The sequence below is a fragment of the Notolepis coatsorum genome, assembly GCF_963971535.1.
Source record: "Notolepis coatsorum genome assembly, chromosome: 2".
Lineage (NCBI taxonomy): Eukaryota > Metazoa > Chordata > Actinopteri > Aulopiformes > Paralepididae > Notolepis > Notolepis coatsorum.
In genome coordinates this window covers 99,845,811-99,871,134 of record NC_140166.1, presented here as the reverse complement: position 1 = coordinate 99,871,134, position 25,324 = coordinate 99,845,811, and the positions used below count along the sequence as shown (strand labels likewise).

The following is a 25,324-nucleotide window of genomic DNA, read 5'->3' as shown; positions in this document are numbered from 1 at the left end:
GTAAAATGTGAGTAACAAATTGTAAAGCGCTTTGGATAAAAGCGCTATATAAAAAAGCAGCCATTTACCATTAGTTCCCCCAAACTTAGGTCTGTTATGATAAGCTAAGAAATCTGCTAAGAAGCATATTATTTATTATTATTTTATTTCATTGGGTTTTAGCCCTAGTTGCACTTTTGTTGCAAACTCAGTTATCCCATTAGTTCCCCCAAATTTAGGTCTGTTATGTTAAAGGATAACTCCACTTTTTTTTTTGTGTATTGCAAGGTCTGACATTGACCAAACTTGATATGCATGACCTTGGTGGGCTCTAGGTCAACTCCTGAAAAGGGGGTCAATGTCAGACCTTGCAATCAAAAGTTAGGGGCGCACTGAAATTATGGCAAGGGTTATTAGCCCCCTAACTTTTGATTGCAAAGTCTGACATTGACCCCCTTTTTACATAAATCATAGTGGTTCAAAATTTTGGGTCGCGACTTAATGACTAAGGAAAATGTTGGGTCCCGAGGCTAGACCTGTTGAGAACCACTGCTTTAGACCATATTTTAGTATGAATATGTGAATGAAAAAGTTTAACGTTGCTACACCCTGAACAATATATATAGGACATTGAATGGGCCATAATAATGGCAATTTAGCAATAGAATTTAAAAAGTTATAGCCCTGCAAAGAAGGGGAACTTCTCCATAGACAAATAGAGCTGGCGAGGGATGGTAAATTATGAATTTACCCCATGGCGATTAAAGTGTTAACGTGTGTTGTCGGGCCTTACAAATAAATTTGATTTGATTTATGTTTAATTATTATTTAATGTATTGAGCTAATAAATAAATAAAAATGTGTTAGAACAATTATTATCATGCATAAACATAATTTGTATTGTAGAGTACATTGTAGGACTTTCCCCAGGGCTTTCAAATCAGATGGTGCCGGGTCTCAACTAGGGGCTGGTTTAGCAATAAAGAAAGCCATTTGCGGCAACTTAAAAACACAATTTCAGTAAAATAGCAAATACAAGGCTAACTTCCAAATTATTTATTTATTTACGCACGGTCTATAAGGTTGCACTATAGTTTAACATTGAACACAAAAACACACATACTGGAACTGTGGACCAAGCAATCACTTATTAGACAATGATATGTCTAAACTGACCCCAAGCTTTCACTGCAAAAATAAATAAATAAAATAAAAATATATAAATATTTTATTATTATAAAATAATTTAAACACATGGTGGCACATGGTCATAGTGGCGCTGCGCCCCTATACCCTTGTTTAGGGAAGGCCCTGCTACGCCGGAGGACTGAAAGAAGGTTTTAAAAACATGTGGTAACTAAGGTGTCATCATCGTCTCCTCCCCCCAGCAGCCCTCGGCCACCTGCTTGAAACAGTCTGTGAAGGACCGCCTGGGACCCATGCTGACTGGGAACTCTGAGCCCCCTCAAGACCCCAACGCTGCCTCACAGGTAGTAGTACTGTTGTCTACATACGTGCAGCTCTGTCCCCAACGCTGCCTCACAGGTAGTACTGTTGTCTACATACGTGCAGCTCTGTCCCCAACACTGCCTCACAGGTAGTACTGTTGTCTACATACATGCAGCTCTGTCCCCAACGCTGCCTCACAGGTAGTAGTACTGTTGTCTACATACGTGCAGCTCTGTCTCCAACGCTGCCTCACAGGTAGTAGGGATGCACCGATATGAAAATTTGCCACCGATACCGATACCGATTGTTCAACTAACACAATCGGCCGATACCGATACCGATATTTGTGGCAAAATGTTTTTTTTTTGTAATATTATTATTATTATTTTTTTGTAATATATATTTTTTTTTTATGAAACTACTGTATATTTGTCTTACAAATTGTGCTCACCGATATGAACATAGGCCTCTTTACTTACTTAAAAAAAGGAAACATCAAGAAATAGCACTATCTCTCTCCCAGTATGTTCTGCAGGGCTGCAGCTAGATACTAGTTATCCCAGCATGGTCTACCCTGCTGGGCTGCAGCGAGATACTATTGTCTCAACCAATGACATTTTGATTGACAGTCGATTCTGCCAATTACGTCACACACCGCTTGCACCCGCCTCTGCTGTTACCACCAATCGGCAAGCGTGTTGCATTTTTTACTTTTGCTTTTGTCCGCCATTGATTTTGACGACAGGTTTTCTAGAACAACAACACGGCGCGGCGCGCGGCCGACGTTTAGCTTTTAGCTCCGCAGGATGACTTAAATGAGGCATAATGATTTTACTGCAACTAATGTTATAATAAAACAAAGCCTTTCTATACATGTGTCTGATTGAAAACGTTATTAACAGATTGCAGAATGGGTAAAACTCAGGGCTCTGTGAGCAACGGGAGGAACTGAGCTAGTATGAACGCTTGCTACGTTCGGGTAAATAATATGCTGATGTTATTGTCCGTGTAACACTAACTATATAATGTTAATGCCACAAAACGAATGCCTTGTTAATCATAAGTAGTAACTTTGATGCAGTAGCTTGTGTGTGTGTGGGGGGGGGACTGCCCGGACTGGGGACGGCAGCTAGTATGAACGCTTGCTACATTCGGGTAAATAATATGCTGATGTTATGAACGTGTAACACTAACTATATAATGTTAATGCCACAAAACGAATGCCTTGTTAATCATAAGTAGTAACTTTGATGCAGTAGCTTGTGTGTGGGGGGGACTGCCCGGACTGGGGACGGCGTTGTGGAGGTCGCGAGTGAACTTTTTTTTGTCTTGACGCTACACAAATTGATGGATATTTATCGGCTACTGCCATCGGCACATTCGAGCTTATCGGCCGATAGGCCGATTGCAGTCAACAAGGCACTTATCGGCCGATACCGATACCCGACCGATACATCGGTGCACCCCTAACAGGTAGTACTGTTGTATACATACGTGCAGCTCTGTCTCCAACGCTGCCTCACAGGTAGTACTGTTGTCTACATACGTGCAGCTCTGTCTCCAACGTTGGGCTGGGCGATAAAACGATAACGATAACTATTGCGATAAATTATTTCCTCGAAATAAACATGAAACGTGGTCGCAAAGTTTCGATATATCGATTTTCCAAGCTTGGATATGAGCACACGCACTAACAACCAATCAGTGAAGCTTGGATATGAGCACACGCACTAACAACCAATCAGTGAAGGAGATGGCCGAGAGCGAAGGAGACCCGCACTGCACCTCTGGGTAGAGAGGTAGTAAACAAGGCTGGCTAGGATAATTAGCTTGCACGGCGCTATTTTATAGTTTACGTGCCGAGTGGGTGTGTGGCGTGAATTCTGATGCCACGGTTATAGTAGTGTGTGGTATACGGTGGACGTCGTTGCAATGTATTGGGGCGGAACAGAGTATTTTAGGGATATTTAGTACATTGGAAACATGGCTGGCTAGGATAATTAGCCTGCACGGCGCAATTTTATAGTTTGGTTGGCTAGGATAATTAGCTTGCACGGCGCTATTTTATAGTTTACGTGCCGAGTGTGTGTGTGTGGCGTGAATTCTGATGCCACGGTTATAGTAGTGTGTGGTATACGGTGGACGTCGTTGCAATGTATTGGGGCGGAACAGAGTATTTTTTTTTGATCACATTTTTATTATTATTCACATGAAACAAGACAACACATTAACCACAATCACAATACATAGAACTTCACAAGAAAATAACAAAAACAATAATAATAATACAGACTAACAATTTATACAGACAAAGAGAAAAGAAAACAGAGTTCAACCTTCTAAATTTTAATTCCAATGGGTACTATCTAATAAATGGTCTTTCCCAGTGTTCAGCCCCGATTCCCGGCCGTGTGACCCTATATTAATAAAACGTACATTTCCAATCCACCACAAGGACCATTTTTTGAGAACACGACCCGAAAACAGAGCAATGAACCTTCATGAAAAAACAAAAACCTGTAGAGGTGTTCCATAGACTCACAGAGACCGTGTAAAAGTGGCCAAACAGTGAAGAAATAGTTAAATAGCTGCCCCCCCATAATATCCCCAGCTACACTCAAGATGACAAGACAAAAGACAAGACAGACAAAACATTTCCTCCTCCCCCTCCCAAGAGACCGCCGGACTCACCCGAACACGCACCTCAACCCCGCTCAGCCGCACACTGCGGTCTTTACCTTCTCAGCTGCTGCGAACCACAGGTCAATTCCAGCCTGCCCTACCCCAATCACCCGGGCTGTGGATATCTCAAGATAAATCACATCCAATAGAGTTAGGGACCAGTTAATCATTGTAAGCTTCTCAGGCTCCTTCCATCTCATTGCTATCAGCTTCTTCGCTGCTGTGACGCCCGCTAGGACAACCCTTTTCAGTTGTACGGAAGCGGGTAGTGTCGTTATATCGTTCAGGAGTAGCGTAACAGCTGTGAATGGGATAGTTAAGCCACACAGATCTGAAAGTTTGTCCGTTATTGACCTCCAGAAGCGGGCCACTGGTGGGCAATCCCAATACATATGCATATAAGTGCCCGTGGCCTTTTGAGAGCACAAAGTGCACCGAGAGTCGGTTATCAGTCCCATAGCATATAGCTTCCTAGGTGTAAGATAGGTCCTATGAATATAATTAAAATTAATTTGCTGGTGATTGGGGTTGCGGGAAGATAATGCCACATTTGCCCAAACATCATCCCAGTCAAACTCGGGGTCCAACTCCGGGATATCCACACGCCAGATTGTATCCAATGATAAGTTTTTATACGTGGATTGAATTAAGAGCGTATAAAAGTCGGAGACAAACCCTCTGGATGTCGTCCTGTCCACTATGAGCCTGAGGAAGGGGTGTGGGTGCAAGGCTTGATCCCACGGTACGCCATGCGCCCTCAGTGCTGACCTTAGTTGAAGGTAAAGAAAGAAGGACTCGCCGGGAAGATCATAAAATTCTCTTAAGTCCTGAAACGCACGGAGGCCGTTCTTATCATAAATATCCTCCAGAGTATGCACTCCCCTCCTTTGCCATTGAGGAATATTAACCGGCTTGTGTCCAACAAGTAATTGCTGGTTATTAAAAATTGGAGAGTCCAGGTGCCAAGGGCATTTAACCCCACACGACCTCTGTACATTACGCCACGTTTGGATCACGTGAGTTATGATCGGTCCATACCTCAGCCGGCATTTCGAAATAGAGACAGTGGAGTACACTACATCCTGCAATCTTAGCGGAGATACCGCCGCCGCTTCTAAGGAGCGCCACGATACAGCCTCTACAGGGTCTAGCCAGCACATCAGAGGTCTCAGTGAAAAGGACCAGAAATAAAGTTTAAAATCAGGGATTGCGAGGCCCCCATCTTGTTTTCTACGTTGAGTAGTAGCCCTTTTGATTCTCGGGCGTTTGTTATTCCAGATAAACTTAGATACCATCGATTGTACCTTGCGCCAGTGGTCTATTGGAGGGGGCAGGGGGAGCATTGAGCTAATAAAATTTATCCTAGGCAGGATGTTCATTTTGATTATGGAAGCCCGGGCTTGTAAGGAGTTAGGAAGGGACGACCACCTGTCTAGATCCTGGCGTATTTTATCATAAGTACCCGTGAAGTTGTACTTAGTAGTTTGGTTCAGCGTGGGGAATATCTCTATGCCCAAGTATTTAAAATGTTCTACTATGGGGATATCAGCTGGTAGTCGTACCGCCTTGGCCAGATCATTAAGAGGTAGGCAGGCTGATTTGTTCCAGTTAATCTTAAAACCTGACAATTTACCAAAGTCGTCGATTATCCTCAATAATTTTGTGGCCGACCGGGAGGGGTCGTCCATGAAAATCAGCAGGTCATCCGCATAGAGAGCAATTTTGTGTGGAGTATTGTTGACCATTATGGGGACGATGTCCTCCGATTGCCTAATAAATTGGGCCAAAGGTTCGAGGGAAAGCGCGAACAGTCCCGGGCTCAGAGGGCAACCCTGTCTAGAAGATCTGGAGACTGGAAAGAGTGTGGAACAGTTTTTGCCTGTCAGTATCATCGCAGACGGCGAGGCATACAGGACTTTAATCATATGAATAAAACTCTTTCCAAGACCCATGACCTCAAGTACCTTCCACAGGTATGACCACTCAAGTCTGTCAAACGCCTTCATGGCATCCAAAGACAGAACTGTGGATGGAGTTGTATTGTCTTTACTGTTATCGATTACATGCAACAGCCTCCTAAGATTATCTGCAGCCAGACGCCCCGGGATAAAACCAGTTTGATCGCAGTGTACCAATACAGACATAAATCTCTGCAGGCGACGGGCCAGCACCTTGGCAAACACCTTTAAATCGGCCCCGAGAAGACTCAAGGGTCTATAGCTACCACAATCATTGGGATCTTTGTCCTTCTTGAGAAGTAAAGAAATCAACGCCATATTGACATCTCTTGAGAACTCCCCTTGTTCGATAGCGTAATTGATCATATCGAGCATCAATGGACCCAGTTGGTCCCAGAAAGCTAAATACACTTCGGGTGGAATACCATCCCAGCCTGGTGCCTTACCCCTCTGCGTTTCAACAATCGTCTCCCTCAATTCTACGAGAGTAATCGGTCTCCCCAGTTCCTTGGCCTCTTCCTCAGAAATGTGGGGTATCTCAAGCCCGCCAATGAACGATTCAAATTTAGAGTCATCAAGATTACCCTCTGAGCTATATAACTGAGTAAAACGCTTTAAAAGTGTCATTGATCTTTTTCGAATCAGTAGTGACTGCACCCTGGCTCGTCCTAATCGAGGGGATATCCGAGAAATGATCATTTGAGCGTATTTTCATTGCCAATAGATGGCTAGGTCTGGAGCCGTGAAAATAGTAATTTTGTCTTGTCCTATGTATCAAGAACTCAGACTGTTGTTTAAGTATGGAGTTTATTTCTTTTTTGACTATCTTACGTTGTGTGTTTAGTCGTTCATTATAGTTAGTTTGCAAGGATGCGTATAGGTCCGCATATAATGATTCCAGTCCTTCTAGCTTTTTTGACCGGGATTTTCGCAAATTGGAGGCAAATAGTGTGACATGACCCCTGATAAAACCTTTCAATGCGTTCCACAGGACCCTAGGGTCTTCTACTGTGCCAACGTTGATCTGCAAAAATTCAGCTAGTTTACTCCTGAACTCAGAACAGAAGTCATCGTTCTTTAGCAAGGTCGAATTAAAACGCCATCTGGGAGCTCTTGCGGAGAGCCTGCCAAAGGTTGCCGTAAGGAAAATCCCCTTGTGGTCTGAGAGAGCCAAGGGAACCAATGAGACATCGAAACTATCAAACATATTAGGGGACGCGAATGCATAGTCAATTCGAGAGAAGCTTTTGTGTCTGGCTGACAGGTGAGAGTAATCTTTGAGGGTGGGGTTGCATAAGCGCCAAAGGTCTGTGAGCCCCGTGTCTTTGGCCCACATCCTAAGGGCCTTAGAGGCCCGTTTTTGGTCGCTTGTTTCAGAGGGCCCGGACCTATCCATCTCCGCATCCCAGCACGCATTAAAATCGCCACCCACAATGAGAGCGTATCCATTAAGTTCCAACATATTCTTCGTGATTGTATTATAGAACGCTGAATCAAATGTGTTAGGAGCATACAATGCTATTATAGCCATCTTCCTATGCAAGAATTCAACTTTTGCTATAGTAATCCTTCCCTCCGTGTCCGACCATACATCCAAGATTTTGATATCAAGGTTACGTCTTGTAACTATGACTACTCCTTTCGTCTTATCATCGGCTGAGGATGAGGAGATAACGTGATATTGCCGATTTGCCAGTCTTGACACGTCACCTACCAATAAATGCGTCTCACTAAGGAGAGCAAGGTCAATATTTCTCCTCTTCAATAGCCAAAGGACACTGGCACGCTTGTGTGGGGCGTTAAGCCCTCCTGCGTTCCAAATTAAAATATTCAATTTAGCCATGGTCGAGCTTGTATAAATGCGTAGAGAACATACCAGTGCAGCCAGGCTGAGTACAGAGGTGCTGATCCCGGCGGGCCCGGACGGTCAATCCCAGGAGTTCAGAGGAGGAACAATTACACACATATAAGACAACAGTACATAAAACACATAAAAATACCACCCCAGCTACAACCCCCCCTCCTTCTACTCTAAACCCTAACCCCCCCGTCCTATTATAAGGCCCCCTATACCCACTCTCCAATCCCCACCCTATGCCCCATCCACTGAGGATGGTCATCTTCCTATCACTTCCCACTAGAGACATGGATCAATAAGACGCTCCCCACTCCAACCCCCCTCTAGATAAACCCCTGAGTAAACCCCCACTAGTCCAATAAACACAAATAATAATAAAAATAAAATTCAATAAAGATATCGGTCGAAACCCACCTGAGCCCTGGCCCCAACATGAGACAACCATAATGGTAAAAATAGCCATTATTAAATAATAACTCCATCAACCTGCAGCCAACTATTTCCGACTCTGCGCTTCAACGTCGCATTGTTATAGCCTAAAAGGGTATAGGAAAATTCAAAACAAAATTAAATTAAATTAAAGCATCCCAGCCGATAGTCTAAGGCAGGATCGGGTCACAGGTTAATTGTGCAAAATTGTGTGAACAATGTCAATTAAACAATGACAAAAAAGGAAGGGAAAAAAAGGGTTATGGTCAAAGTGCACCCCTTTAGCTGTCCCTCTGATCAGGCACAACGGCTGAAATGACATAACCTATGTAAGAATAGAATTAAACACATTCATTAATTAATCCGGGGATGGTAATAAGCAACACCTGACACCACCTGTTATCATACATTGTTTCAATAAAGATATCGGTCGGAGCAGTTAGTCCAAGGTAGGATCGAATCACAGTTAAACTGCTCATTCAAATGCCATTAAAAGCGACAATAATTATTATATAATTACTCAGCATCAACCCTGTAACCATCTACCTTGGAGTCTGCATATTAATGTCGCAACGTTATAGCATAAATGGATCACGGAAAATTCAAAACAAAAATAAGGCAAATCAGCAGTTAGTCCAAGGTAGAATCGGATCACATTTAAATCGCGCATACAGATGACATAAAAACAGCGACAATAAGAAAGAAAAAAGAAAGGAAAAGAGGGTAATGGCTAAAGTGCAGGCCATATAACCATATAGCCATGAAGTGCAAGCCATACCCGACCCAACCTGTTATCATATATTGTATATGCATATTCAACCGACCTACTATGGATCCCAAAGCCCAAAACAACCTGGATATAAAAATAAAAGCATACCAGAAGTTAGGTAGGGATTCGATCGCTCTTGAATTGTGCAAACCAATGTCCCTTTGAACAGCAACAGCAACCAAAATACGTAACCATTAACGGGTCTCGAATGTCTCAGCGCAGACTATAGACGAAGCCCGCTGGCTAGCCCGAGGCTAGCGCGTAAGCTAGTGATGAATCCGGATAGCACGTTAGCCTATTATGTACATTGTTCAGCTAGCTCGTTAGCTTCCAAAGAGGCGATACACAAGTATGACCATGAGGTCAGCTTTAGCAAGTAACAGAAGTCATTGGGAAGCCCCGCTAGTTGGATGGGCATTGGGCAGTTAGCATGTCTGGGCATGACAGCAAGTATTTGTGAATAGTCGGCCTAATCAATGTATATAGGCCCGAACCGCCAAGTCACTCACCCGCCATAGATATCAAGCAACAGACTCGGGTATCTCCGCGAGATATTCCTTCGCTTTAGCCAACGACCAAAACAAACGCTGACCACCGACCTTCTCCAACACAGATAATTTCGCGGGAGCGAATAACGTGGGCCTCAGGCCTAGTTTCCATAGCTTAGTCAGGACCACCTTGTATTCGCCTCTCTGTGCTTGAACCTCCGGTGTAAAGTCTTCGAAAATGGCCACTTTGTGATCGCCAAGCCTCAGATTACCCCTTCTGGTACGAGCCGACCGCATGATGAGTTCTCTCTGCTGGAGTCTGTTCAGCTTGACTATGATGGGCCTCGGCTCTTTGTTCACGCCGGGAGAAAACCTGCCCGCTCTGTAGGCCGATTCGCAGATAGGAGGCGAAGGGAGGACGTCCGTCCCTAGTATTTTCTGCAGCAGTTCGGGCACGGTCTCAGAGAGACGGCCTTCGCCGCTGGTCTCCGGTACTCCAACAATCCTGACGTTGTGGCGTCTATCCCGGGACTGCATCTCCTCCATTGCCGACTGTAGTTTGTTGACTTCAGCCTGCCTAGCCAGCAGGGCGGATTCGAGACCCGCCATCTTCTCGCACTGTAATGATACCTCCGTCGTTAGCGTGGCTAGTTCGTTAGCATTAGCCGAGGAGACAGCGTGCATCGTCTCCATCTTGTCTGTCAGCGGTACTACCGCCAGCCGTATTTCTTCTGATATCTCACGACGGAGGCTGACACAAAAATCCGCCAACACTTTCTTCTGTGCTTCAGCGATGCGTGTCTCAGAGTCTGCGTGTAGCTTGGTCATGACCAAGAGCACAGCTTCGCTTAACTCCCCGACAACGGGCGACGGTGCGGCCAGGCCCGGCGGTGATGGTCTGCTGGTTGGGGCAGTCATGGCTCTGGTTTCCACCCCCGTCATCGTAGAAAGTCTAAAAAAGTCGATGAATGTATACTAAACACGACGACCTAGCAAACAGATAAAAAACAAATAAAAATAAAATAAAGACTAATGGGGGAGAAACGTATATTCAGCACGGTAGAAGGGAGCTCATGTGAAACACGTCTACTCCATGATCGCTCAGCTCCGCCCCCGCGGAACAGAGTATTTTAGGGATATTTAGTACATTGGAAACATGGCTGGCTAGGATAATTAGCTTGCACGGCGCAATTTTATAGTTTGGCTGGCTAGGATAATTAGCTTGCACGGCGCTATTTTATAGTTTACGTGCCGAGTGTGTGTGTGGCGTGAATTCTGATGCCGCGGTTATAGTAGTGTGTGGTATACGATGGACGTCGTTGCAATGTATTGGGGCGGAACAGAGTATTTTAGGGATATTTAGTACATTGTCATGGGATACACTGCTTGCTCTGGCTAACTGCTAACGTGCGCGGACTGATGACTACATCAACTCGAGACATTCGCAGCAGCAAAACAAGTATATTAATAGCCCGTCCATCGGCGCCGGGCATAAGAAGTTAATTAAACTTGACAGACATTATATCGACGATAATTATCGATATCGAGTTATATGAAAATAATTTTATAATTTTATTGCGATAACGTTTTTGGCCATATCGCCCAGCCCTACTCCAACGCTGACTCACAGGTAGTAGTGTTTGTCTACATACATGCAGCTCTGTCCCCAATGCTGCCTCACAGGTAGTACTGTTGTCTACATGTTTACCCCCCGACCGTTGAATGCCCATCACAAGATTTCTCTGGGTTTTTTTATTTAATTTTTTTTATTAGAGTTCTGAAATCATATTGCATCAAGCGAGCCTACCGTTGGATATCCAGGCACTGCCGGCGCTCAGATGTGAAAAAAGCGCCCCCCTATCGTCTCCCAGATGGTAAATCACCCTTTTGGAGTGGACTCAATGAAAGGAATGGGAGAACGGATTTCTGACTCCACATTTTACTTCTCACTGATGTAACCGGGGTCTACCAGAGTTCATTCTGGAGCCTCTGAGCCACGGCGAATATGTGTTCTACTGTACACACGATGGATCAATACAATTATCGATTTTTTCGAATGGCGATCGGAAATTGGAATAAACCATTTGGATACCATCTGATGTCGGGTAAGGAATCTATGTTATCAGTCTTAGGATAATCAGACTCGTTTTCACGGAGATATAAGCGTTTCCACTATGTAATATTGCTGTTTCACTGTAAAAGCCATCAGGAAATAAGAGCAGCGATTATCAGCGCGCGGCACGAGCGTGCGTGCGTGCGCACACATACTATCGATCATCTAGCGTTTATTTGAAAACGATTCATAAATAGGCTGACAAATGACAACGTTCTGGAATATTCCAGTAAAAGACGATTATCATCATAGGGTTGTTTTTTCCGCGAAAAAGAGTGATTTTCAAAATGCTATCAAATGGAAATTAAGAGATAAAAAAACAATCTGCCTTGACAATGTTGACTGGAAAATGAGTCTTTGATAAGCGACGGGCAGATTAGACACATAGCCATAATTTAAAACATAGATTAGGCGATATTAAGTTAACATTGGAGTGGGTTTGGGCATCAAGGGGGTAAAAAGGAAAACATGGCGTGGCATCCAAAGTGATAAAGGAAAGTCCTGTGTGTGTGTGTGCTTGTTTCTATATGCATCTGTCAAAAGTTGCAGTACATAATGATAATGATGTTTTCTGTTTCATCAGAATGCGTCCAAATCTGTGAAGGAGCGTCTGGGATTCTCTGCCAAACCAGCGCTCCCCGTTGAAAAGGTGAGACAGCTTTGTCAGGTCTCTCTGTGACTTGTGTTCATGTACTAACAACAAATAACATAAGATAAATATGTATGTACATAGAAGATACGATTTTCCTTTATTGATCTCCCTAGGGAAATGCAGGTGTCATAGCAGCGTGGGGGGGGGGGGGGGGGGGGGGGGGTAATGGTAGAAAAATACATAAATATATAGGCAATAAAGTTAGATCTCAATATATAATAAAATAAATAAACAATATAATTAACTTTGAATATGAGAAAAATAAACTGTAAACAGCTTCTTTGGCACATTGGTTGATTCTTTATTATGTTTGCTTTTCTATGTCATTCAGTTGTTTATACAACTACAGTGTGTATTCACAAGAGATAGACCGCCACTGTCGCTCGCTTGCTCGTTCACTCACTCTAGTGGCAGATCACAGGCATGGCACTTCATTTAAGACCAGTTCAATCTATAGGAATGTTTTAGTTTTTTCCCCCTATATGACTCGTGTGTCCTTGTTTTTCTTCAGTTGTTGAGTTGTGTTTAATCTTAATGTGATTCTCTCCCGTAGGTGTTTACGACCTCGACGGGCCTGACCAAGACGGTGTATAATCCAGCGGCCCTGAAGGCGGTGCAGAAGAGCACCGAGGACGCCCTGAAGAAGAAGCAGGTGAGCGCCGAGACGGAGGGCTTGAGGCTGCTGTGTAACAATTTTAACACTGTCTCGGTGTGTGTAAAACAATTGACTAATAAAAAAATTACACCCTATGTTATCCAATGATACTGAGGATATGGCGTCGCCATATGCGATTTCTCGCCCCTTTGCACCGTGCCACTAAAGTGGTCTGCACACGGCGGGCGACAGACGTCGCCTGGCGATGTGATCGCCTGTCGCTCAATGACAATCGCTTAGCCCCCCACACCAGAGGCGACCGTTCTCAGGTATAATAAGCTATGTGTCGCTCTGTTTAGCTGGGGGTGTTTCCCCCCGGGAGATATAGGAGGGCGGACCGGACCGCCGGGACCGGAGTCCCGGACGTTACGTTAGGTTGTTGTGAAGCGGGTTAGCAGTAGGGGTGGGAATCACCAGTTTAATCACGATACGATACGATATCGATTCTTTGGACAACGATACGATATTATCCGATATCACACAGTCTGCCACGATACGATACGATTCGATTCAGGTGCCTGCGATCGATATGAGACGATATTATGTGCCCATTTAATACAATCAGTAACATTTAAATCAACAAACAAAAAAGGCAATGGAAATATCATGAAATTTTTATTTTTGAGCTCTTCCAGACATTTAAATGAAAAACAATCTATTGTTTTTAATACAAATAGACCTCCTGTTCACTGTTTTTGGTTAATTTTTTTTTCTCGATATTAATATCCTATTCACTGTCACAGAGCTGTATTTTGGCTGGAAAAGCATATTGGGAGTCCCAAGGTGCAGTACCGGCCAGATCCTGTTAGTGGGGCTATCCCCGAGAATGCACCCTCCCAGTCCCCACTTCTCTCTGCCTATGGCTCTGGGTTAGCTTGTTAGCTCACGCTAAAGTAACGTTATCTTCGATCTTTAACGCGACGTGGGCATAATGGAGTGACGAGGATTGCAAAGCAGGTTAGATGCATTGGACCCGTTGCGGAATAAAACAGCAGGGACATGTTTTGGGTCACAGAATAGGCACACTAGTCTTGCTCTAGTAGTGACGCTCTAGACGCTACTGGCAGCTGTTGATGTTAAACGGAGTTTGTGTTTCACAACACTGGGCGCGGGGCGATGACGTCGCCGTCGCCGGATTTTCAAAATAAGAGTATCGCAATATGAATCGATCTTTTTACGTGGCATCGATCCTATTTGATTATTGATAATAGATCGATATATCGATCTGGATCGATGTATCGTCCCACCCCTAGTTAGCAGTAGCTGTGTTGTGCAGTACGAGAGAGTATTAACCTGTAAAACCCATTGAGCTGGAATTAAACCACCATATATGAATACAACCTCTCCTCATTCTTCCTGACATTACTATGCACGATTGGACAAGTATTGTTATGCAGCTGCTGAGAGAGTGTTTTTTTCACGGAAGACGCAAACTGTTTTGTTCTCAACCATAATTTTCTTTGGACAATAAACCTTACAAACTACATCAGCTGCAGCCTGGACATTAAACTCTGTCAACATCCACAACTTCTTTTGTTACCCGAGTATAAAAACACTAGTAGGTGCATCGTGGCGCATTGTTCATTTATTAGTTAATGACAAGCGGCCACTACAGCTTCTCAAACTAACGTTATTTATTTAAATTGTTCCCGTTAATAATAATGAACATAAGTAGCATGGTAATAATACGTAGATTGATCAATGAATGTATTGATACATTAAAGGTGTACAAATGATACACCAGTAGAACTTCTGCACTACTTCTAGTGTAGAAGTCATGTTATTTCCTCATTGTCCGTGTGCCGTCGCCTCCAAAAATAGGATCGAGGCGATATTTAGCGAGGCGACAGAAATAGCTGCGTGACCGTCGCTTCAAAATCTCCTGCCGTGTGGGTTCTCTCATTCATAACAATGGAGGCGATACAATTCTGTCGGTCGGCTCGCTAAAAAAATCGGTCGCCTGGCTAAAATCGCTCGCCGTGTGGGGACCCCTTAAGTCAAATACATTGGAATTTGTTCTGGAAAATTAAATGCAGCAAAATACCATTATAAAATCTAAGAAATATTGTGATATGATATTTTGTCAATTTCTTTGTCCAACCCTAGGACAATTTATACAAATGGTTGAGTTTTTATAAAAATTTTATAAACCTTTTAGGCTTTTTAAAATGTATGTAGGCCCTGCTTATATTTTAATTTATGTTCATACTTATATTGTGTTTTAATTTTTTTTGATCTACCTTTTCTCCCCATTTTCTATTTTTTTCTCCCATCCCAATTTCGTATTGTCCAATTCTACCCTCCCCTGTCTCGAACGTCGTTAGACCATGCCTCCCACTGGTCGGCTGCAATGTGGACGAAGCCTTGCATCACATGTCCCCTCCGGTACGCGAGGAGGCAGCCGTCGCATCTTTTTACAGCGCGATCTCTCAGCGGCGAGGAGTAGCAGCGCGTGGGAGGCTCACGCTGCCCCCGTTGCTTCCTGAGTCTGCTGTACAGGCGCACCAACCGACCTGTAGGAGTCGCTGTCCACAACGTCCGATCCCCACCCACCGGCTTTCCCACCCCCTAATACTGCCAATTGTATTAGTATGAACGACCAGCCAAGCCGGAAGCAACGGCGAGAGCTGGGCTTGAACCCAGCATCTCCTGCGTTAGTGGGGAGCGCCTTGCCCACTGCGCCACATAGCTACCCTACTTATATTGTGTTTTGAGTATACTGTAACATGACGTAACTCTGAGACTTTAAATAACAAAACTTATCAAAATGGTTACTCTCACATGACATCTTCTCATTATATTATATTAAAATGTATTGTCATATTGTCATCATACAGCACAAGTGCAGATGTGTGTATGTTCCTTCACTGTTAAATAGCAGTAAACTAAATGGAAACTGGCCCAAGTAGGCCTGCCGCGATTAGCAATAAATCGATTAATCGGTGCGATAATTAAAATGAATGCAATGATTTTGACGGGCGCGATTACCGTACTTTTCGGACTATAAGCCGCGGCTTTTCCCCCCATTTTTCGACCCTGCGGCTTATATAACGGTGCGGCTTATGTGACTCGACGTGACCAAACCCGAAAATGTAAAAATCAAAATATTGCTTTTTTGACTGCATTGAAATGTTATTTATCTGTTCCCTTATTTGCTAAACTTAATACAACTTGTAAATGAGTTAATTCTTGTTATTTGTCCGACAGTATTGTGTCCCAATGCTAATTACATATGGTAATTAAACATTAAAACACATGCGGCTTATAGTCCAGTGCGGCTTATATATGTACACATCATTCAATTTAGCTGCTGCGGCTTATAGTCAGGTGCGGCTTATAGTGCGAAAAGTACGGTAATTGCTATTTGCGCGTTTGTTTTAATGAGGCGGAACCAGTACCCCTTGTCAGTCACTCCATGTGGGACTGGGGAGGCAGGCCGCTGGCGTTACTAGAGCACAGCACGGGAGCTCCTGTGAGCACATAGCTTAACTACATTTCTCAATAGTGTTGCTCCTTTTAACCAAGTAGCGTTCTTTGTAGTGTAGTTACTCGCTACTGCCCGGAGAAACTGGACTGCTAAATAAACAGGGTTCCCACGGTACCTGGAAAACATGGAAAACATGGAATTAATTTTTTCATTTTCCAGGTATGGAAAAGTCATGGAAACTGAGCAAAAGTGAACACTTGCATGGAAATAGAAACAGTTGTCCTGGACAATTGTATTGTATGATGTGTAAAATAGTAATAAAATGAAACTATTGAGCACAAAATTAAGATGAGTTTATATTATAAAAACCCTCTTGGCATCCTATATGGCAGGGCTATTCAACTAAATTGTTCAGGGGGCCACATTGTCAGAAACCCAAGGGGCCAGGGGCCGGACTGTCACGGCGCCTCCCCGTGCTATGAATATATGTACACTTGACACAACACGCAACCACATTTTCACAACTTTTATTTAAAGGGGAACTATTTTACTATTTCTTTCACTATTTGGGCACTTTTACACAATTCCTATGGGTTTATGGAACACCTCTGTAATTTTTTTTTTTAATTCATTGTTTTGTATTTCTAATCAAGTACTCAAAAACAGCATTTTTCTACCTCAAGATCTTAAGCCGTTTTGAGCCTGGGCTCCAACCACAGTGGGAACTGTGTGGAAACTCAGCTGATTATCATGCAGCGGTGTCTCTCTGACATCACAAATCAGCACATTTTCAGATGACTCAGTTCAGTGAGGGTGAATATTGTGAGAGGAGAATTGGAAGAATGCGCCAATATGAGAATTAGAGACATGGATCATATTAATATAAGTCCACATAGCTAGGAAACAATGCTAAACACTGAAAAAGGCCATTTATAAGATAGTTCCCCTTTAACTACATTGCAAAAGTAGTATACTTTTCAAAAAAAGTGCTTCATTTATGTGCCACATCTGCAACATCTCCTGCAAAAAGTGCTTCATTTATGACTGTGCAACAACTGCAACATCTCCTCTTCAACATTTCAATATAAAAATAAAATAAAAAACAAACAAGTGCATGATGTGCATCTGAACATTCTAACATCAACACTTGAACAAAAAAACACGTTTATAGTGCAGCTGAGCTTATGAAAAAGTGCTTCATGTCTGTGCAACAACAGCAAATCACAGCATCTTATTAGCACTTATTGTCGACTCTTAACTCTCAAACATCAGGGGGGTGGGGGGCAGACAGGCCTAGCCTACATACACACATCTAATGAGAGCGATTGCACTTATTTGACTGGGCAATGGCAGAGAAAGAGGGTTCATAGGAAGTGAGGGCTACCCGCAAACAGTGATGCAAATGCTCATTTGTCAAGGAGGCATGGTTGCTTGTTTTAATGACATTCATGTGAGAGAAACTGGATTCACAGGTGTATGTTGAGCCAAACATTGTTAGCACAGATATTGCCAGCGTTTTTATTTTGGGGAATGTCTTGACATGAATACACTTTATCCAAAATGTTGTGGATTCATTCTCAAGTGCCTGCTTCAGAGCAGATGATGCTTGCATGTCAATTATTTCAAGTTGCAGGAGACCTTCATCAATGTGAAGTGATGCAAGGAACTCTTGTCCTTTTGTGGAAATAGCAGCTACATTGGCAAATGGGTTGCTCACAAAATGCATCAATTCTCTGGACATGTCAAATTCATCAAATCGACTTGCAAAGTTTCCCTCAATTTATCAATGAAATCTGTCATTAATTGAGTGACTTTTGGCTCAATTGTGCGTGTTAACGTTGACATGGGATTTTTTATTTTTATTTTTATTTTTTATTGTCATGTAATCTTTGGCGGGCCGGTCAGAATCATGGGCCGCCAGTTGAATAGCCCTGCTATATGGTATGTTGGAATTTGATGCAGGCAACTTGGTGATATTGACTTTAAAAGTATAGTTTCGGATTGGTGGACTTCAGGAATAATAACGTTACTCGCAATCTCAATAGAAGGCTCAAATACATGCATTTCCCAGCCAACACGGGAGCCTTGACATCTACAGTCTGTCTTGTTTTGGATGAATGAGTAGAAATGAAAAACGGAAATCTTGTTTTATTAAAATAGTTTTGACGTGATATAGATAAAGATATTGTTTCATTGTTTATTGATTAACTTTACATTTGCGCTTCATTACTTTACAAAAGTTATACTGGCACATGGGTCTAATACAGCAATGGATTATGGGTAAATGCAACGTTAAAGCAGTGCCAATGTAAGACTGACTTTACATTAAACGAATGACAATAATATAGTATAAAGTAGGGTATTATTTGGACTACAGAATGGTGTTGTCTCACCCTACTCGCATGTTGAGGAAGAGCACCATTCATTATACACTGAGAAACCACGGCCGAGAGTGAGCTCTCCGGGAACAACCCCACTTTGCCCGACATTTTCTTGGCAACCGTCTTCCGGTCTGACATCCTCTGCTAAAGGTCTAATCTACACTGCTGCCACCTATCGTCACAGAGGGGAATTGCAGCCATTTTGTATAAATAAAAAGAAATGGGGGAAAATACGGGAAAATATTTTAATGGGAGGACGGCGGGAGAGAAGGTTGAAATATGGGAGAATCCCGGAAAAACGGAACAGTTTACACGGGTATGACATGGAGCGCAATCTTGCTAGCCAACATTCAGTTTGCTAACTAACTAGCTACTAGCTAGTGTTGGCTAGCTTGCATTGCTAGCTAACTACCAATACATTTTCACATTAGGCTGTGACATTACTTCTATACTAGTTGACATGAATAGTCTAGTCTTGATACATTTTGTAACATTCATTCTTATATCTACTTTTAGCTATTTTGTGATTTTTCGTTTTTCTTCTTAAAAAGAATTATACTACTAAATAGGAACATTTGGGGTGAGACATTTTTGAAAAATCATTGATCATGCCTAGACTGATTCTATACATCTATACTGTTAAGCTAAACTTACTAGTGGGGTTGCTGTACTGAGGAACCACAGGGGAACCAGCCTTATGTTTTCCCCTTTAGGTTCATTAGTTTGATTTACAAAAGAAGAGTAGGCATACTACCCTTCTACGTAAGACTCATACTCTAATAAGACTAATAAATAAAGGAAAGAGGGAGGAGGAAGAGAAGGGGGGCGAAGATGAAAGAGGAGGAGAAGAGAGTAGAGGATGACAGAGGAAAAGGGAGTGGAGAGGAGCTGAGAAGAGTAGGAAGAAAAGACAGGAGCAGACACAAGAGGGGAGGTGTGGAGAGAAGAGGACAGGATGAGATAGGAGAGGAGTGGAAGAGAGAACTTATATCAATCCCAGTGCTCATGTGTTTCAAAGTTCCAGTTCAATAAATAGTTTTTCATCTACAGCTTGTTGCATTATTTCATGCATTGATATTATCAATAAGACATAATCTCTAAGCATTTACAATGTAGACTTGACTGGCACATCTTTTAAATCAAGTAAGTAGTCGGGTGTCCTAGGGGGTTGTGTGTGTGAGGGGAGGGGGGCACGGATGGGGGCGGAAAGCTTCAGGGGCCTATAGATCATCACTTAATATGGTACCTGGAAAATCAGGAGGTTGCATGGAAAAAAATGTCAAGGCAAGCGTGGGAACCCTGATAAAGATTAAAGATCTAGCGTTGATGCTATTCAATATTAGCTAAATAGCTAACAAACGAAATACAATGTATAGCATAGCTGCCTACAACACACAATAACGTTAATACAATTACATGCATCATTGTTTACAATGAACGGGTGGGGCTAGTCAAAGGACTGGACACAGGGACAAGTTAAACATGAATTAATTTATTATAACAGGTGGTTTCGAGTCGTGCCTAAGTACGCACCACAGGGCGATTCTATACGGCTTTGACACTTCCTCCTCATCGTTGAATGCCTGTAGTAGCTGCATCTAACGTTAGTAGCTAACGTTAAAACTAACCTAAAGTTAGTTGTTCACCAACAATTTCAACATTTGTTTTATCATTAGCTCAAAAACACAGAACCGGACGAGACAAGTTGTCCGCTCAATACGTTGTGCTAGGATAATAACAACAATACTTCCGCTCCGGACCGGTCGGTGGGTTTCAAAATAAAAGTCTAAAACACCGGAAAAGACGTTTATTTTGTACAGCGTTTTCCTCCACGAGTACTCCAGTACATCATGTGATCTATCGATCTGGATTATTTTTGCCCATCCCTAGTTTATCCTGTGCTGAAGTCTCCATTCCAATAGAGATAGTATATATTTTGGTGTTTATTTGGAACACTGCCTTTTTATTTATTACGTTTCCACAGTTTTTTCCTCATACTTTATTAACATTTTGTACATGGTACCGCAAGGTACATTAATAATACATGTACATGTTAAAAGGATGACACAAAAAGCCAGACAGAGGGCTTGTTTCCAGTTTCAGTTTGTTTTATAATAAACAATCAAACTGAGCATTTTTCTTATTTAGGATATTTAAAATGTCTTCCAATGTTAAATAAAGGTTTATTGCACTTTGAAACGGTTTCCTTGCATTATTATGCTATTATTATATTAGTAAAAAAAATAAAAAGGTTAATTGAAAACTTTTGGGAAATACATTTCTCAAAAAAAAAATCTCTCAAAACCGCAATAATATCGCTTATCGCAATAATTTCTGGGACAATTAATCGCCCAGAAAAATTTGTTATCGTGACAGGCCTAGGCCCAAGCCTCACTGGTGGTACTCAGGAGAGTAATGAAGGTTTCTAGTGGAAGAGAGGAGCGAGTGATGGAAGTCATGAAGACGTACCAAACTCTTATGTCTCCTCTTCCAGGAAGCTCTGCGGCTGCAGCAGGATGTGAGGAAGAAGAAGCAGGAGATCCTGGAGAAGCACATTGAGGCGCAGAAGGTCAGACACGCTCTGTGACACATCTGTTATTGATTCTATTCATTATTAATGATACTTTTCACGCGTAAAGGTGCTATAGATGACATCCAGCCACTAGATGTCGTACTAGAGCACCAGCGTATCATTTATCCAATCGGGTGCACATTGGATAAATGATACCTGGGGAAATGGGAAGTAGGGAGGGGGATACATGTAAACCACAACAACATTCATTTTGGACTCGCACATTTTTTTTTATGATAAATAAATGTATCAATACTTTTTTGGGAAAGTAATCATTTTATTCTTCACCCTTTCTAAAAGCTTTGTGGATGTTTTTTTTTTTTTTTTTTAATGATTGCTCTACATAAAATGTTTATAGCATCTTAATTTTTTTTTGCTGGATTGTGAAAATATGTTTTGCTGTAAAAAAAAGAAAGTGAATGAAAGTAAGATACATTTAAAAAAATATATAAAAATTTAAACAGTCGTCTGAAAAGGAATAGGAAGAAGCAAGATGCTTAGCAGGTCCTATCCGTTATTACAATAAACCCTTAACAATTCTTTATATATCAATCACTTCATCATTACCGGTAATCCTACATAACCAAGTATACCTCCAAACACATTGTTGAAATGTCTTCCGACAAAATCACTTGACGATCACTCGGTCGATCAAGTTAATATACAATCATTACTGTTGATGAATAATCGGTTATTGTACAATCAATAGGCTACTGTCCATCCAGTGTCTTTAGAAAACAAAGGGTATCTGCTGACTAGATCAGTACAAAAAAACAAAACAAATATGGTAAAATAATGTACTTGTGGAGTGGTGATTCTGGGGTGATTTGCTGGTTGTCGTCCCATGTGTCTAGTTCCCTCTGACACACTGCTATCTAACATGGCACATTAATTATGGAATTGCCTCCTTGTTGTATGGCCCATGTAATTGAGATGCCAGATGCATCTCAGATAATTTTTTAACCATCATTTGGAGATAGTCCTTAAATGAGAATATAACTTAATTTACGACTTCATATCTCATTACTGATGTCTAGGGCGGTCCAATCAATACTAATGAACATGAATCTCGATTCTCTCTCGTATCCAGAAACCACGTAATGCACACTGTCATGTGATGTCATCAAGATGTAAAATCTGAAACTAATCTTTACAGAATTTATAGGGAAAATAAAAAAAGATATAATTTGGGGGGGGGGGGGGCGGTAGGTTTTCTGGATCAGAACTGATGGAAAAGCTCATCATGGTATTGATTCGATCAATCTTCTTTTAATCTAGAAGGGTCATTGAGAGCTCTCATTTACAATGACATTGAGAAATACAACACAAATACAAAGAACTATATAGAAACAGAAAGTCAGTCAATTAAACATTTAAAATAATTAAAAACAACTGCAGACGGGTGAAGTGGCTTGCTATTAAAGATTTAAACAGACCGATATATACTAATGAATTGAGTTTTAAAGTGCATTGCAAAACATTCCATATTTCTGGAGCACAGAAGCTAAAAGCAGGTTTTCTTAGAGTGAGTTTGATGAGGTTCAGAGCTCCAATCCAGCAATGAGGTGATGTTGGGTGGGAGATAATCAATAATGGCCTTATACAGAAACGGATGCCAATGCATGTCATGTCTCTGCCAGAGAGGACCACCCAACCTTATCATACAGTACAATGATGGATGGGTACCAGAACTGTCACCAGTGATACAAGTTGCAAACCATAAAGGTTGGTTCAATTATTAGTGTTCACTCCTGAGCTGTGGAGTAGTTCAACATTCCATATCATGATGACATCGGAGGGTCATGATCCAGGGTCATTTATCTAGTGAAATTGGAATGAAATGTACAGAACTGGAAGGAATCATACGCAACACCTTTCACAGAACCAGGATTGTGGTTAAGGATGCACGATAATTATCGGGTCGATAAACCCGATAACATTATTGATAGCTCCGATAATATATAATACGTTTTTTGGTTCAAAGAAATCCGGTGTGGGTGGATTGGGATGAAGGGTGTTTGTTTTTACTGTAGGCTCCTCCCGTTTTGCCAGTACTGTGGTACGACTGATGGCGTGTGGTTTAGAAAGAGGGAGTTTTTCACAAATCCAGCGCTCCCTTTCTCATGCCTGGCTGTGACGTAGCCACATAACTTTCAGAAGCAGCGCGTATAGCAAACAAACATGGCGTCATCGGTAGTGTGGGACTTTTTCAAAGTTTCAGAGGAAAACAGTTTGCTTGCTATTTGTAACAAATGCAGAAGTTCCACGAGGAGGGAAAAGGGCAACAAGCTATAACACATCCAACATAATAAGTCACCTGAAACATCACCACCGCTACAATGGTGTATTAAAGTCCGACGACGCGCAAGCAGCTAAGGCAAAGCTGCTGCGAATCCATAGCCAGCTGCAAAGGAACCGGCGCGGCTTGTACCTATTGACGAGGCGTTTGCAAAATTAAAGACGTTTGACAGAGATGATTTGTTTGGTTTATTTAATTCTTTTTGAGGCGTGCTGTCCTATAAATGCCAAGTAATGGTTGTTTCATGGACCAAGACCACAACAGTTTCCTCTCCTATAGCGTCAAATGTTTTCTGCTGACAAAGCACAATACCTGTTGGTTTTTAGTTCACTCATTGTTCAGGGAAACACATTGTTAATGACATTGACGGATTGTGAATTTTGTGATTGACTCAAATTATATTTATTGGGGAAAATAAATATAGTCACTTTATTTGAAGAGTCGACTGTTCTCTTGGCTTTGTTTTGTTCATAGTAGTAACGCTCATGTCATGATAAATCTGGTTAGGTCAAAACTACAGGAATATACATACATTTTAAAAGATTATAATTAGTGCTGTCAGGCGATTAAAAAAAATTATCTAATTAATTACAGGATTTGTAATTAATTAATCTAATTAATCGCATTTTAATCGCATAACCATTTTATGCCTGATATTCTATAATCATATTTCAAATTGCATGTGTCCGGATGGCAGAATTCAGTACTGTATCTACAAAACCTTCTGTTTAATCATCTTCCCTTTATTAATTTGCTTAGATTTTTCAGGTCTGGTCAAGTTGAGCATAGTGTTATTCAGTCGAAGATACAAAAAAAAATTTAATTGATATTCTCATTTGGTTCATTACAATTTACTCAACGCTAGTAACAGACACAGTATTTCTGACACTGGGAATACATTCCCTGAGATGCCACATCAATGTGGAACGCCCTACCCAAAGCTGTAAAGGAATGAACTACCCACTTTCAAAACCACTCTCAAAGAACACCTACGGGAGACTGCAATTCGAAACTGGCCCCTGTAAATGTCCTAACCCAACCCCCTCCAATGTACAGTAAATGAGTAAAGTATGGTTTCGTCAATATTCCAATGTACAGTTTTGCTTGTACAGTTGTACAGTGTCCCCCACCCAACCCCCCACCACCCACCCAACCACCTCCAATGTACAGTCCGTCCCGTCCCACCCACCCGCCCAACCCACCTACCCAACCTCCTCCAATGTACAGTTTCTACGTCAAATGTATATACTCTCTTTTCTAGACTCTTTTTGTATCACAAACAGTACTGTATTTGCAAATCTGGTATGTCATAAATGTATAGATGTAGCAGTACTGTCTATCTGTATGTCGTGTATGTCATATATGTTATGATGAATTGAAAATGGGGGACCCTGATGTAAACAAGACAAAGTCTTTCTCTGGTCTGCATCCCCTTAACAATTGTATGTATTGAGCTGTACTGTACTGTACCCATTCTGCAATCTGTTAATACATTTTTCAATCAATCAGATCCATAGATGTCCCTAGAATCAGATACCAAGAACATGCAAATGGACCATATAAAAAAAAGTCTGTAAATGTGTATTCTACGTTCTTATGGAATGAATGAGATA

The 25,324-nt window shown here is 41.9% G+C and overlaps 1 protein-coding gene across 10 annotated transcripts in view; it reads left to right on the top strand.

Annotated features, from left to right (window-relative positions):
• Positions 1-25,324, top strand: part of rbm26 (RNA binding motif protein 26) — a 146,434-nt gene that overhangs the window by 69,431 nt on the left and 51,679 nt on the right. For 5 of the 10 annotated variants that reach the window (XM_084338258.1, XM_084338257.1, XM_084338254.1 and 2 more), the window contains exons 13-16: positions 1,368-1,472; positions 12,309-12,374; positions 12,931-13,029; positions 21,335-21,409. In XM_084338258.1, the coding sequence (XP_084194384.1) occupies positions 1,368-1,472; positions 12,309-12,374; positions 12,931-13,029; positions 21,335-21,409 (345 nt within the window). The remainder of the gene's footprint in view (positions 1-1,367; positions 1,473-12,308; positions 12,375-12,930; positions 13,030-21,334; positions 21,410-25,324) is intronic. The other 5 variants (XM_084338259.1, XM_084338255.1, XM_084338260.1 and 2 more) reach the window with 4 other exon arrangements.